Below are 15597 nucleotides of genomic sequence, written 5' to 3'. Positions count from 1 at the left end.
GTAATTTAATGTGTGTGTAGTACAGTTTGTGAACACACACCAAAAGCTGGATATAGGAGGGGCTCCTCAAAAAAGGCAAGGGAAAACACAGACTGACTATTTCCATTCTCGCCTCCCTTGTCCAAAATAAAATTCTACAAAACCTTTCAGCGATTCTGCAATAACCTAATTTCACCACTGTGCTTCACTTTTGCGTGTGTGTGTGTGTGTGTGTGTGTGTTTTTATATTTTCTGAAATATAATATTTAACTTAAACATGGAAGTATAGAATGGAAGTCAAAAGGGCTTGTAGCCTATGGAGCTGGAACCTTGCCCACATTAAGTTGTATACATCATACATATTATGTCATAGTTGAGTGACATCACATGCTGATTTCCATTTTTTTAAAGCTTCATCTTCATTTAAGTCGTTTTGCAAACCACATCTTCCATTCACCACGGTAATACAAGCTCTAAAGCCACACCATTCTTGGAATAAGGACATTACATCTGGACGATATACCAGAGTAATGGACGCTGATGGTTTTGAGGATCTCCTGCAGCAGGCAGAGCAGCTGGCTGCAGAGACAGAAGCTGCGTCTGAGCTCCCACGCGTGGAGCGGAACCTGAAGGAAATCCAGAAGGCCGGGGAGCGCCTTAGATCTCGAGATGCACTGACACACACCTCACAGGACACGGCCAACATTAAAGCGTCCATACTTCTTGGTTCCAGAGGACATGACATCTTTCACCTTTCTCAGAGGTTGGAGAGTCTTAGTGCTCCCACCACATTTGAGCCTCTGGAGCCAATCAAAGACAATGATATACAGGGTTTCTTGAAGAATGAGAGAGACAACGTCCTCCTGTCATCCATCGAGGAGTCACGCCACAGGACATTCCAATTAGCCGAAGAGTACCATCGTGAATCAATGCTGGTCCAATGGGAACAGGTGAAGCAGGGAATGTTGCACACATTGCGGGGAGCAGGAGAGGATGAACTGGACTCCAGTCAGGAGGCCGAGCCCAGCTTTTTGAACGAGGTGGTGGGTCCAGGAAGGAGCTCCTTGGACTGTGTGGAGGTGGCTTACGCCCGACAGATCTACGTCTTCAATGAGAAGATTGTGAACAGCCATGTCCAGCTTAATTTAGGAGAACTGTGTGCATCTGTAGCTGATAGTCTGGATGACAGGAATGTATCCGAGATGTGGTTGGCGGTGAAACAGATGACAGACGTACTGCCAGCAAAAGACACCCTGAAAAGTCGCACGGCTGTTGACATGCAAATGAACTTTATACGCCAGGCACTCAGCTTCCTGGAGGACAGTTATAAGAACTACACCTTGACGATAGTGTATGGGAACCTCCACCAGGCCCAACTAGGAGGGGTGCCCGGAACGTACCAACTTGTCCGCAGCTTCCTCAATATTAAACTACCAGGACCCCTCCCGGGCATGGAGGATGGCGACGTAGAGGGCCATCCAGTGTGGGTTGTGATCTACTTCTGTATGCGCTGTGGAGACTTGAAGGCAGCCATGCAGGTGGTGAACAGAGCTCAACATCAGCTAGGAGACTTCAAGACCTGGTTCCAGGAGTACGTGAACAGCCCTGACAGATGCCTCTCCCCAGAGTCAGAGAACAGGCTTCGACTGAACTACCACAGAGTTCTGAGGAACAGCACTGACCCTTATAAGAAAGCCGTCTACTGTCTCATAGGGAAGTGTGACATCAGCAACAACCATGGAGAAGTGGCAGACAAGACTGAAAACTACTTGTGGCTCAAGTTGAACCAAGTGTGTTTTGATGATGATGCCAGCAGATCTCAGGACAGATTGACTCTGCCACAGCTCCAGAAACAACTGCTGGAGGATTACGGGGAGTCTCATTTTTCTGCCGCACAACTGCCCTTCCTGTATTTCCAGGTGCTCTTCCTGACACTTCAGTTTGAGGCGGCCGTTGCCTTCCTGTTCCGGACGAGAAGGCTGCGGAGTCACGCCGTGCACGTGGCCTTGGTCCTGTACGAGCGCCGCCTGCTGCTCAAACCTTCTGGCCAGAGCGCTCAGCTACTGAGTCAAGAGGCCGGTGATCCGCCTATGGTGCGTCGCCTCAACTTCATCCGCTTGCTGATGCTATATATTCGCAAGTTTGAGTCCACAGATCCACGCGAAGCCCTGCAGTACTTCTACTTCCTACGCAATGAGAAGGACAGTCGGGGAGAGAATATGTTCATGCACTGTGTCAGTGAGCTTGTCATCGAGAGTGGAGAGTTTGACATGCTGCTGGGGAAGCTAGAAAAGGATGGCAGCAGAAAGCCTGGAGTGATAGATAAGTTCACCGGTGAAGACACCAGAGGCATCATCGGTAAGGTGGCTCTACAAGCAGAGAACAAAGGCTTGTTTGAGGAAGCTATTAAACTCTATGAGCTGGCCAAGAATCCAGACAAGGTTCTAGAGCTGATCAACCGGTTGTTGAGTCCAGTCATCGCCCAGGTCAACGCTCCTCAGTCTAATAAGCAAAGGCTGACAAACATGGCTGTGGCTATCTCAGAGAGGTATTGCTCTCAAGGTGTGTCAGGAGAGAGGTCTGTGGACAGCACGTTCCATCTGCTGCTGGAGCTGATGAAGTTCTTTGATGAATACCACGCAAAACATTTCGACAAAGCCTATGGCGTAATGGAACATTTGAAGATTCTTCCACTCAGTCAGGACAGTGTGGAGGAAAGAGTGGTCGCCTTCAGGAACTTCAGTGATGAGTTGCGTCACAACCTGCCCGAGGTGCTGCTGGCCACCATGAACATCCTGTACACACAGTACAAGCGCCTGCAGAGAGCACCGTCGGGCACATCAGGCCGAGGGCAGAGGACTATAGAGGAGAGGGATGTACTACGTAGCCAAGCCAGAGCCCTGATCACATTCGCTGGAATGATCCAATACAGAATGCCTGGAGACACCAACGCACGGCTGGTGCAGATGGAAGTGCTGATGAACTGAGAGAACACACACCTGCCAAGCTAAGCTGCCATTGGTTTTGCTTCAAATCCAAACAGGCACAATAGAACACACACACACACACACACACACACACACACACACACACACACACACACACTTCTCATAATCAGGTTTTACATCTTAAACAATCACACCCATGTGAAGTGAGGGACGCTATATATTAAAGTCTAACTCATGTTGATTAAACAAACGGTGCCAACACAAACAATAAATGCAAACATTAACAATAAAGAGACAATATGACGTAATGAGGCACATTATGACGTAAGTTTTCCCTTCATTGTCAATGCGTTTAAAACAAACATTGAACTAAAGACAAATATTAAACCTGTGTACAGGAGGGGCTGGCGCCCCTCAAAAATATAATACTTAATAGGGTTGAGCAGTGATCCATTTTCTGTTGAAACTGTTTCCATCTATTACGTCATAAGAGGGGAAATAATTATGATATTTATAGGCTAAACAAATCTAGGCCTACTGAATCAAATACTAAAGATGGGATAATTCAAATTAAATTGGGGACAATAATAATGATTTTCCTTGTGATATAGAATTGTGTAATTTGCGTACAGTATGGTAATAGCATAGTAAATAATCCCACTCACGTTTTAGTAGTTTAACTTGGCAATCAGTTTCATATGCCAGTAAGTACTAACTGGTATGGTCACAAATTACAATATTTTGTGAAAACAAGTGTCTGTAGCCTATTTACAATAGTTATTATTCACATCACAATATTTGACTTCATATATGCCATATATATGCCACTAATACGTTGAAGAAACTTTGGAATTTGGGAAAGAACAGAGATTTTGAAAACATTTTAATTTATATGCTAAATCATCAAATATTTCCAATATACGGGTAGGTACACAATTTATGTTTGAAAAGGATTATGATTATATCGTGCCTATTCACTATTTCATGTGGTTCTTGATATTTGTACTGTATGTTCAGCCTACATGGCTTATTAGTCCTTCAACTGCCAATTAGAATCCAAACAAAGATACTGAAACAGAGCTGATAGACATATTTGAAAACATTTAAAACTGAAAGAGGAAGTCCAATTTGTTCCTTCATACCCTCTCCTTTTTTCATGTCCTCCACAATAAACTCCTCAGTGTGAATTTAACTCAGAGTGTACAAATAGAACCAACCTCACAAAGGATTTTATTGTGTGTGTATAGAGGCTGTTGTGATGCACGGCTTACTCATCCAAATAAGGCGACAAATTACTTTAATTACAGAGTAATTGCAGAGTCTGGTGTTAATTAAATCTTTATCAGTTCAAGTAAGTGGATTGCTCCCATATGGAAACCATGCTGTGACGTGCTGTCTCACTAGCCCCCCTCCTGTGTGCCATCTACATTTCTCCGAGCTGCAGTCTTTAAAATACTGTCTTGTTCAGTCTCAATCTACCCTCAGTCCCTCTCTCCGTCACCCTATATGTGTCACTGCAATGTTTTGGATTAGTGTCATAGTGGAAATGGGATTGTTTAACCATCTCTGTCAGTAGCCAGCTGTTTCTCAAAATAAAAAGGAAAAAGCAAACAAACAAACATAGGACATTTTTTTCTTGAGGCTCCTGTTTGACAAAACTGAATAGGCCTACAATTGTATTGGTCTGAACTATAAGTGTACTGCTTCGCAAAGTTAACCATGGACCATGCGGTTCTGCATGTTGTCGCTTGTTCTCTTCAGAGCATTATGTGCACACAGTTGATTGTGTTATTATAACTGGCTCACATTTGTAACAAAGGGGAGACTTTGTTACAATTGTCGTGAGGTGTAAACCAATAAACACATGAACTGAAGCAACCTGGAGAGGGAGAGAATGGATGAGGTTAGGCACAGGTAGGATGATATACACCAAGCTCAAGTGTGCCCCAATCTACCAGATGGTCCCTCAGACTCCACCCTGCCAATCAGCAACAACAACAAGCAGGGTACATTTTACATACCGTTAATAAAGTAGGTCTATTCAATTGATCAACCAAAGAGCAAGATGGCCACCATGTAAATATATTCAATTTCTACGAAGGAAAGTGTTGTATTTGATTTGCAGTATTTTCCTGCTACTTTCAGGGCTTGGCTGAACATTATGCTTTATTTGCCTTTGACATCCATTCAAACTATGGAAATGTTGGTCCTAAAGGCAATGTTTACATGATAAACTGGGGCCACAAAAATGGGGATATGGTCACTCAAAATCGGTATCTTCCATTACTGAGTTGCTGTCATTTTGTTTCCATAGTATCTTAAGCTGATCATGTTGTGGTTTATTATGAAAACCCAAGGCTTTAGTGTTTGATCTCAGAGGGTCTACACAACACTGTTTCCCAAACACCGGGTCGGGACCCATCATTTTTATGGGTCCCTTTATTTTTTGTTTCCTAACATTTGTTTTTTAATTATTATTTCAAAACATTTTCAAAAACCATTGCCAAAAAAGCAACAGTTTTCATGCATTAAAAACAAATGCAATGATTTTTCTTTACAATAATTTCATGAAGAAATCAAAGAAAAATCTAAGAAATTCCATCAATTAGAAAACAAATAGTCGATAGATCGGCTATTTTCACTAGTTTGGGTCCCAGGGAGGCTTTTGGGTCACAGGCTAAAAGGTTTGGGAACCACTGGTCTACAATATATGAATCCCTGCTTGTGGCCAGTGTCACAGTCTGTGAGCAACTGTTTAGCAGTGAGGATATTTAGGCAGGATGAACGGTTGTAATATGGCTGGGAAGCAGATTCAAAGGGGCTTAACTGGATTACACCTCATTTCAAGGATGCTTAAGGTAAGATTAAAACAGATATGCCGTAAGTGAGGAAAATACATAATCAAATAGATCAAATTTAACCGAGTGGCCTCATAAGCCCCTTGCTCCTGCATGGCTGCACCACATGCAAACTGTGAGTCACAACAGGGGGAAGAAAACACAGTTTTTACAGTATTCTGTTGTACATTTCAGCTGACCTCACCCATTTAGTTTTTTTTAATTATTTGTATTGGTTCTCTTTTCATTTTGTATCGTCTCTATTTTCTAACCTATTCCAGCTGTCTTTTGCTCCACTCCTGTGCTGTAAAGCTATCTACTTTCTACCCATTCCCTCCATACTCTCCATCCTACTCTGTGACCATTTTAAAACATCTCTTTTGTACATGACGTCACTGCTTAAAGCAAACATTAAAAGTCCATAGAACTTGGCTGCCTCATGACGTCACGAGTGGGGCCCTGTTGATTTTTAGGTGCTTGCTGATTTTTGGGAGAGCATGAATAAGACAAACACTAAAAGTCTATAGAGTTGGCTGCCACATGACGTCGTGTCTGAACGTCGGAGGGGCTAGCACCCCTCAAGAATTGTGAGGACCTCAAGAGAGCTACCTTTTAGGGCGGTAAAACATTATTGTAAGAATCTTTGTTTTGATGCAGGCTGCAGGCAGTGAAAGCCTGTACATACACATGTAGAGTTGTGCTCTGTTGGACTGTCCCAAATCAATTCAGTGTTAATGCCCTTTCTTATCACAAACTGAACTGAAATCCCCTGAAAACACACATTGCTACACAAGTGTGTCCAAACACACAAGACCCATGGAGGCGTACAGTGGGCACACACCATACACAATCGCACACCATGCTTACAATCTGCAAAGATAATGAATTTAATACCACTGCCATTACAGACCTCTAATGTTTGCTAATAGCTTGGGGCCTCACCCATGTGGGTAATTCCTATCTATGGTTAGACAAGCTGTCAATAAAAAAAGCCTTGCATTTTCTGCATGCATGCATGTGGTAGCCAGGGATGCTTGGAATGAGCTTAATCCACCAGGGTCTCTAATGATTTCCCTGTGCCTCTAATATGAGCTACAACATAGACGCGCTTCTATGAATACAGCACAGACACATTCTCACAGCTGCATGTTTTATTTCCCCTTTTGGGACTGAAATGTGAATGTACATTAGTAGCCTACTCCATTGAGCATCACACTTAGGCCAAGCAGTTAAACAACCCTTTTTTGTGCAGGGATTTTTATCATGGCGTAATGGAAGGGGGAGTTGGGGGTTGAGGCGGGAAGACTTCCTGGTGTGACTTGAATATAGCTTGCCTCGCCCACCCTCTCACCCCCCCCATATTCCTCTGCCAGCGCTGCAGCCCGGCGGATAACCATGAAGCATGGATTAACAGTGACATCACACCGAAGAGATGGAGTCTGAGAGTGAGGAAGGGTGAGTGTGTATGGGTGGTGTATGGGCGTGTGTGTGTGTGTGTGTGTGTGTGTGTGTGTGTGTGTGTGTGTGTGTGTGTGTGTGTGTGTCAGATGGGTGTGAGTGTACATGTGTGTGTTTAAGACTGATTAGACAGTAAGGGTGGTGGCGAGAGGCGAGGAGGATTAGAGAGCCATCTGAGAGTTGGCTATAGGTGCTGACACCACTCCACCTCTCCAAGGGCTCAATTTACTGAGGGATCAGACTCATTTATGGTAGGCTGGGATTATTATCAGTTCAATAGGGCAATTTCTTTATTACGGTAACCCTGCAACCTGTGAATGTGGACACTTGTGAGACATTTTTTAAGGGTGCATCATCTACTGTATCTTGTTTCGGTTACATCCAGTGTTCTCACAAGTTAATTCTGCATTAGCAGCCGATAACAATACATTTCTGGACTTCATTTGACATTTGGCCTGTCTGAGTGAATGATGCAGTTGATGATTATTAGAGAAGTTATTCATCTTCCTATAGTTCCTACAGAATAGAATCACTACATCTAGCCTATAACAATTTGCTTTTTGAGGAGGGGTTTTGACTTGCAAGGACTATTACACAGCATTAAAGAAATGTCCTTGCCTTTTCTGTATTTTTGAATGCACTGAAGACATTAATGCTCCCATTAGGAATCACAGACAAATAAAGCCTCCATCAGTCATAGTTTGACTCTGGAGTATAAAAAGAACCATGGTGACCGTGGCAACGTGGCGTGGAGCTTTTTCAAAAGGCACTAAATCCGATAAGACGGGCACTCGGGCAGCTATGTTTGAGTTTGGGTTTACCTGGTTTGTCAACACTCTTAAGCTGGACCTCTATGTTGGCCTGTGTTGTAATGCATTGTGCATCCCTTGACTGGTTCTTACACCACACAGTCCACTGAGAAAGCTGCTTTCTTCCGCCTCTACAACAATAGGCAATCTTTTCATTTGTTTTTGAATGCAGAGTGCATTTAGGACTGATCCTAAAACCAACATACCGGTAAACTAATAGGGATATCCTTGCCACAAATTTTAGGCTAATGTGGGCTTTCAGTTTCAAAACACATTTTGTTACCAAACTGGCTGGTAGAACACTTGATCAAGGCTATAAAGGACCAGTTTCAAAAGCTGACTAAACTTTTGTTTTATCTAGGTCTATGTAAACTTTAGTGAAACAAATATTTTTGAATCATGATGGTTGAAGAATTTGGAAAACAAGAAAGAAAGAAAGAAAGAAAGAAAGAATTGCCATCCCACATCCAACGTTTTGGAATTCATGCACACGTAACTCATGTTATAGTTTACATTTTGAAATAAATAAAAGTATACAAAACTAACAACAAGGTCAAGGTAGAAGCGGCCGGACACAAGCATGCATGCGCGCACACGCACACTCGGGGAGAGAGAGCCCCCCCCCCCCTTCTGATCTAGACGGTAGACATCAAGCAGAATCACACAAATCAGAATCATCAGGATGCAAAATAAATAAAGCAGAATAAAAACTATGTTGATGGTATTACGTGACTGACTGAGATGGCAGAGGGCTTCCGACATAATTCTGATGAAAAAAATCGCAATATAGAATAAATAATTATTTCCTCATAAAGCCTCCTTGATCCTTTCCTTTGCGGATTGAAATTGAACCAGGAAGTGAAATGAAATCTCCAGCCGGCCGCCGCCGCCGCTCTCTCTCTCGCGGTCTGTTTACAACTACTTCTCTGTCAGTAAATGATGTGTACTGGTGTAGGTATAGCATTATTACTTTTTTTTAACAAAATCTTAAAAGTTACACACGTGCGAGCTCAAACTTTTGAGCAAGGATAAGAACTCGGGCATTCCAGGAGCGTTGTTTATACCCCGATGCTAACATTAGCCAGCTAGCTAGCGCTAGCAGTAGTGTGTGTGTGTGTGTGTGTGACTGTGTGTGAGTTCTTATTATTTAATGTTCGTCATATTTTAAAACGAGAGGGATGCTTTCCAGTTTCCATGGAGCAGCAGTGGAGGAAAAGCTGGACTCTGACAGGAGCCACTGTGGCTTGTGTTGCGGCTCTTTATGTGCCATGTGTCCAGAAAACGGTCCCCGGAGGAGATTCAGGTCGGTTTGCTACTATGGTACTTCTACTTTGTATAGCCATGTGGCTTTGTTGTTTAGCCAGGCAGCTGAGGCAGCCAATCACGTAATCGAACGACGTGTAGCTTGTCAAAAAATAGTTTATCTACAAGCTAACAACGCGACGCGTTGGTTCCTTACGTAGATCAGATTTGTTTTGGCAGCGACACAGGCTTTAAATGAGAATACACAGGTGCTGCTGTCCATGGTACTGAATTAGCCTAGTATCAAGACTATCATAGATGTATTTAATCGAGTCTACTGTCTGGCTCGTACTTTAAAATGTAAAAAAAAACCCCAATTAATTACATGATGATCTGATTTGATCTGATCCAAGGATAGTAGGCTACTGAATCCAGTTATTGCACAAACATTAGAATAAATTTCCAGTTTTGTACAAACATTGATTGTGAGGTGAATTATATTTTTCGTCCAAAGTTTTCCTAAAAGTAGGCGGTCTCAGATCGCTGACGACCAGTAAGATGATGATGATGATAAGGCGCCCTTTTCCAATTAGAGACAGTTTAGTATAGTTAAAGCACTACAGCTGCTGGTCTAATAACCTTTATTATAGGGCTGGGCAGTAGGCACTATATCTATATATTTATTGTTATTGTGATATGAGATTGGATGTCTGGGATTTGGGATAATACTATTGTGGTATTATGGCATAACTTTGACTCTTCCTGGTTTTAAACTTTAAAGGCTGCATTACAGTAATGTCTGAAAGATGATGATTTTCTAAACTTGCCTGAATGTTCTAGCTGTTATTTTTCTGTAGCCACTTACTTACTTACTTACTTTCTGATACATTGATGATTATTTCTCTGTTAGTGCTTTTATGAAAGCACTAATTGTCAATCCCACAACATTGCAATATCAATGCAATATTTTGTGATATTAGATTTTGTCTATCGCCCAGCCAGTCTTGCTGTAGTAGAGCCGTATTATCAAGTATGGTGCCAGTTTTGTCTAGGAACGATATCTGCATGTTTGTTTGGGTAGAACTCCGTATGGACTGTGATCAAGGTTTCGATATGAAAAGGATGGCTTTGAAATGTAAAGTTTTAGTAATGTATTCATCTGTCAGAAGTGTCTTTCTGCTTGTGTGCAGATAGGGAATTACACCAGTGTCAGGATTACTGACGCATACAGTAAGTGATCGTGCATGTGGAACCCCAACATTTATTATTCACATCTGCCACAATATTTATGTCTGATTTCAGTATCAAATTCTTCTTCTACATTTGCATGGCTATTGGTGCAGAGTCGTCGCTCCTGATTGAGGCACACTTCTGTTTTAACATGAATGAATAATATCTATTGCAACAGCTTTCCTGTGTAGGGATTAGGGAACACAATTATATTATTTTATTTCTTGAACAGATATGGCAACATACATGTCATCGCTGAAAAGTTGGTTTGGGTAGTAGTAAATATTTTCTTTGCCCCATTGTCAGGTTTGAGATTGTCCTTTTCCTGCCATCACCCTTTATTATCCTATAAATAATAAATTAAATCTAATTGATTTATAAGACACATTTAAAAACAACTATCATTGACCAAATTACTGTAGAGAACATGAGGTAATAATCATATAGACATAAACAAGACATACAACTAAGAGACACAATCAGCAACACAAATAAACCCTAAAACAAATGTACAGTACCAGGTGAGTGGTTTCTGAATTTTCAAAGAGTCAAATAGAGAGGGCACTCACTCTTACAAGTCTGTGCTGTGCAATCTTCGTGTGGCATGTTTCGAAGACTGCTACAATATATAAGCAAGTTGTATAATTCAATATACAAATATGTATAATATGTTAAAAACCTTAGAAGCATTAAAGACAATGTGTACAGATTACAGAAAATGACTGGAATGATTTAGAAACAGTGATGTACATATATAGTATACATTGTCATTTGTTGACTTTTAAAATCACAGAAACATGTATGTTTGTTGTTTTAACTTTATCTTGTACAGTATCGCAGACTTGTAAGAATCCAAAATTGCAGAAATTTAACAGTTCACAACACAAATTTATTATTGAATATTTGGAGAGATATCTAGTAGGTTACAGGGTAAATTTGGACTCGGACATGGAAGTTCTGCTCAGTATAGGGTCTGCATGGCAGTGCCCATGCATGGAAACAGCCAAAAAAGGAATGCACATTTGTGTACATTTATTTAGCAGACTAAAAGCATGCAGAAAAGCTGGACTAGATAGCAGAGAGGAAACGGAGTGGGCAGAGAGATGAGGCGAAAGCAGCGCTGAGTAGCCCTGCTGGTTGTGTCTAGCAAGAGGAGCTTTTGGGGGAAAAAATGGCCAGCCCCTTCTCCACAGCATTTAGGGATGGTGCAGGATGCCCACTCTGATAGTGCCAGTTGAACACCCTTCCGAATTCTCCAGGTCTCCGTCTCTGTGTCCTAATCTCTTTAGGTGTGATGTGCCCTGGGGAGGCTTGAGCGCAGCCCTGCGGGTACGCTGTTGTCTAGGAATGTGGAGTGTGGAAATGGTGGGGATTACGGGAAGACTGGTTTCGGTGCCCGCGCTCTTGCTATCACAAAGACTCTTGGCGCTTGCGTCTGCTACCCCGTCGACTCAATATTTTCCCTTACAGAACTGCATCTCCGTGGCACTGTTAGTCGGATGTTTTGGGCTGAGTATTAGTTTGAGTGTTTATGTTGAATCGGCCAAAAAATATGCCAGGTTGGGAAAATGAGTAAAATGGAGAGACTGATGATGTAAATGGGCTGTCCGCTCATGGTTGATTCATCGATTAATTGGTTTGTTTGCAGATTTGTCATTGTTGTACAGTACAGTATGTCCCTCCCCTTGATAAAATCTCGATATAACCCTTTAATTATGCCAGTCTATAACTTTCAATAGCTTAACCATTGTGAAATTGTATACATTTGTTTATTAAACCAACTTATCGATTAGTCGATAAATTCCTTGTGACTATATTATTCAACTAAGAATTTATTTTCTTGAGTAAATTGAAGCAAGGCACTGTAGTAGTCTGTGTACGCCAGGTGGAATGGAGCTGTGACAGTGTTTAAGCTGTGCAGGTGGATGAGTTGTGTCTTCATGGTCCATTAGACTGATAAGAGTGAGGGCTCCTCATGTGGCAGGAATTCCGGCATCGTAATTCACTGTGACGACAAGGTTAAATGCAGAAACATAAGTGGTGCAGCCAATAACATCAGAAATTCAACTGCAGCGTTCTGAAATGACTGTAATGTCCTCGCTATGGAGGTATTTTAGTTTAGAACAGAATTTTCTGTTCTGTAGTGGTTGTTTTATTTATCAGGATGAAATGGAAACAATATAAAACCATTTCCTCATTTATATTTGATTTGTACCACATGCTACTTACTATTGACAGACACTTGACAGTCTTAATATATCAGCCTATTTGGAGGTATACAATATGTTAATTATCCAGTCAATGAAGGAATGAGGCCACTATCTCATTGTCTGGACCCTACCAACCTGCTACCAGCAGAGGGTGCTGTGTTTAATGCAGACATTTATCAGTGTAATTTAATCTGAACTATATGTCAATTTTGTCAAAAGAGTGGGAGATGCAAACATTGGGTGGGAAATCGGTACAATTTTAAACGCTCTGCTTTGTGCCCAAATGCATTCAGGCTGTCTTCAGATCGCTTTTAGCCGGGTGCCTTTTGTTTATTTCAGCCCCCCTTAGTGCTTGTCATAAAATTGCTCAACCAGCTACCTATTTTTTACATCTTTCTTACCTCACTGTGTGTGACTGTCACCGTTGTCGCCTTTTATATGTAGTCCTATCCAGTGGACTAAATGAGACACTGGGAGTGTGGGACTGTGGGAGCAGGGGAGAAGCAGAGAGACACTGGGAGTGTGGGACTGTGGGAGCAGGGGAGAAGCAGAGAGACACTGGGAGTGTGGGACTGTGGGAGCAGGGGAGAAGCAGAGAGACACTGGGAGTGTGGGACTGTGGGAGCAGGAGAGAAGCAGAGAGAGGATGGAGGGAAAGCTATGGGACCCTGGTGCATGGAGAGCCTGGGACTGGGAGCAATATTCTCACAACAGTATACAGTATGTGTGTTTCACACAGAGTATAAGAGTCTCTTTATTGTGTGTGCGTGTGTGTGCACATGTTTGTGGGGGGTTGGGCGAGGGGAGGGGGTGTCTGTCAGGGGAGAGGCATGAGATGAAGAGAATGAGCGTGCCGCTTAGGAAATGTCACACTGGGAAGATTTGCAGGTTTTGATCCTGGCCAATTAATGCAAAACCCCAATGCAAGTATTTGATTTGGGAAAACTTTGCAGCAGACTTTGTCTCTTAATAATAATTATTGGGTTTACATTAATTTCATCCCCCATTCTCTTCCACAGGAGAGCTGATCACCGCTGCCTGTGAGCTGGGGGTGAGTATTAGCCGTATTGTTTAATCAATTCATTCATTAACTCTTATAAGCATTAAGGAAGTTTAATTAAGCATGGGCAGAAAGCAGATTAATTTACTTTCAGTCCACAGGTTTTTTTCCTCCATCCTTTCTATACACTTATTTTACTAAGTTACAAGTAGAGAATGCTATAATTTGCAACCCGTTTTTCAAATCCAATTAAAGCCAATGGTAAGGCGATGGCTTTTGTAGGCTTTGCCTTATGTACGGTATAAGGCTTATTATACCCACCCTTCTTTTTTGTGTGTGTGTGTAAGCCGCGAAGAATGAACTAAATCGGGTTAACAGTTATAATAAGTTTTATTATTTAATAAAGTTTATTACGCCGCTGTGATCCTTTTAGGGAGGCTGTGTCGGTGTCACTATGCCAGTAATCCTGCCGTTAGTGCCGCAGTCCGTGTGGCCTGCCTGTCTGCCTGTCGTGGGGGCCTCCCCAGGGCCACCCTGGGCCCTGGGCTGCCGGCCCTCCCCTCTGATCCCCAGAGCGCTGGCGCTCTGGATCACTGTGCCTTCTTGCAGCCTTCGTCCCTCAGCCGTCCTTTAGGCTGGTGGCCTTTCCAACCCTGTTGGACATTCTCTTTGCATGTCCTTTACCTCCTGTTTACCGTTTAACTCTTGACATCTCTGTCCTGCCCATGAGCCAGGACTCTCAGAGCTATGAGGAGCCAGGAACCCTCGTTGTGTCCGAGACCAGTGGTGGGGTCATTATAGTCGTCCCTCTCTCACAACACTCTATTTGCAAGAGTCAGCCACCCCATATATTCCTGGATGGCTCATGTTATCAGTGCCGGGGAATGAGCCTGTGTTTAATGACTGAGCCCTTATCAGGCTGGATGAGACTTAGTGGCTAATTGCTGTGATTGCCGGGATCCCCCCCTAACGAGAGTGGCTGTGGCTCGGAGGTGGTTAGTGGGGGCTGGGGCTGGCTTGCAGGCACCACGTGCTGCATCCCCTGCATCCCCAGGGAAGTGCACTGTCCTTGGGAAGTGGCTGCAAGAAAAGGGCATAGGGGGAGGGTGTGTGTGTTATGTTTAACCACTTTAACCTATATTGGGCATGACATTATAGGCAAAAATGTGAAATTATATATATATATGGCAGAAGTTTAGACTGATAGACTCTAGTTTGAGTACCGGGCAAATGTATTTTGGGTCTCGACCTGAAAAGTTTGGGAACCACTGGTCATGTTGTTGCACTGTCAGTCAAAACGTATGGTCTTTGTGTGTTTAGGTAGCCCATCCTCCAGGCTACCCTCTGTTCACCCTGCTAGCTCGCCTGGCCATGTCTCTCCTGCCGTGGCTCTCTCCAGCCTACAGTGTGAACCTGATGAGCAGCCTCCTGGGGGCAGCAGCTGGCGGCGCACTGTGCTTCACAGTCTGCAGGTATGACATGTCCTGCTGGGGGGGAACATTAGTGTTGTTAACCACTTCACAACATGAACCCCATGTTTCTATTCTGTCCATGGCTTAGGGTTAAATAGGTTAGGGTTAATAATGTCATGACAGAACACTACCATTATGTATATCAGAACTAACCCACTATACCACTAGTACATGTTGGGGTACAACTTTTCCAAAATTCGGGACACCAGATTGAAAGTTGTTAAGTCTTTGTTCTGTCCTTTGCATCTTGATGCAGTATTCATGTTATGTTGCAGCTCTGCTACTGTGACAAATCTTCATGCGTTTGCAAAGTGAAAGGCTCTGTGAAGGTTAATTGAAACACTCCTTTAAGCCATTAAAACCGGGAAAGCATCTGTCATTTTAAAGTTCTTGCTGCGCTGCAAGCTTGTAC

General features: G+C 42.9%; 2 protein-coding genes across 6 annotated transcripts in view; both read left to right on the top strand.

Annotated features, from left to right (window-relative positions):
- Window positions 1-509: 509 nt before the first annotated feature.
- On the top strand, window positions 510-2966 carry LOC308329544 (nuclear pore complex protein Nup93-like; the record flags this gene model as incomplete). The annotated part of the gene is made up of 1 exon (XM_080783881.1): window positions 510-2966. The coding sequence occupies one exon, from the start codon at window positions 510-512 to the stop codon at window positions 2964-2966; it is 2457 nt and encodes an 818-aa protein (XP_080640007.1).
- A 5846-nt stretch (window positions 2967-8812) lies between these two features.
- The window catches only part of tmem260 (transmembrane protein 260), a 31290-nt gene continuing 24505 nt past the window's right edge, over window positions 8813-15597 (top strand). Inside the window, exons 1-5 of one of the 5 annotated variants that reach the window (XM_080783249.1) lie at window positions 8813-8982; window positions 9221-9334; window positions 10464-10503; window positions 13733-13764; window positions 15034-15185. In XM_080783249.1, coding sequence (XP_080639375.1) covers window positions 9293-9334; window positions 10464-10503; window positions 13733-13764; window positions 15034-15185 — 266 coding nt within the window. In that variant the 5' untranslated portion in view covers window positions 8813-8982; window positions 9221-9292. Of the gene's footprint in view, window positions 8983-9017; window positions 9335-10463; window positions 10504-13732; window positions 13769-15033; window positions 15186-15597 lie in introns of those variants that run through there. The other 4 variants (XM_080783247.1, XM_080783250.1, XM_080783246.1 and 1 more) reach the window with 4 other exon arrangements.

This window comes from Protomyctophum bolini (genome assembly GCF_963924005.1).
Source record: "Protomyctophum bolini genome assembly, chromosome: 15".
NCBI classification, from domain to species: Eukaryota; Metazoa; Chordata; class Actinopteri; order Myctophiformes; family Myctophidae; genus Protomyctophum; species Protomyctophum bolini.
This window is presented reverse-complemented; position numbering and strand designations above follow the sequence as displayed.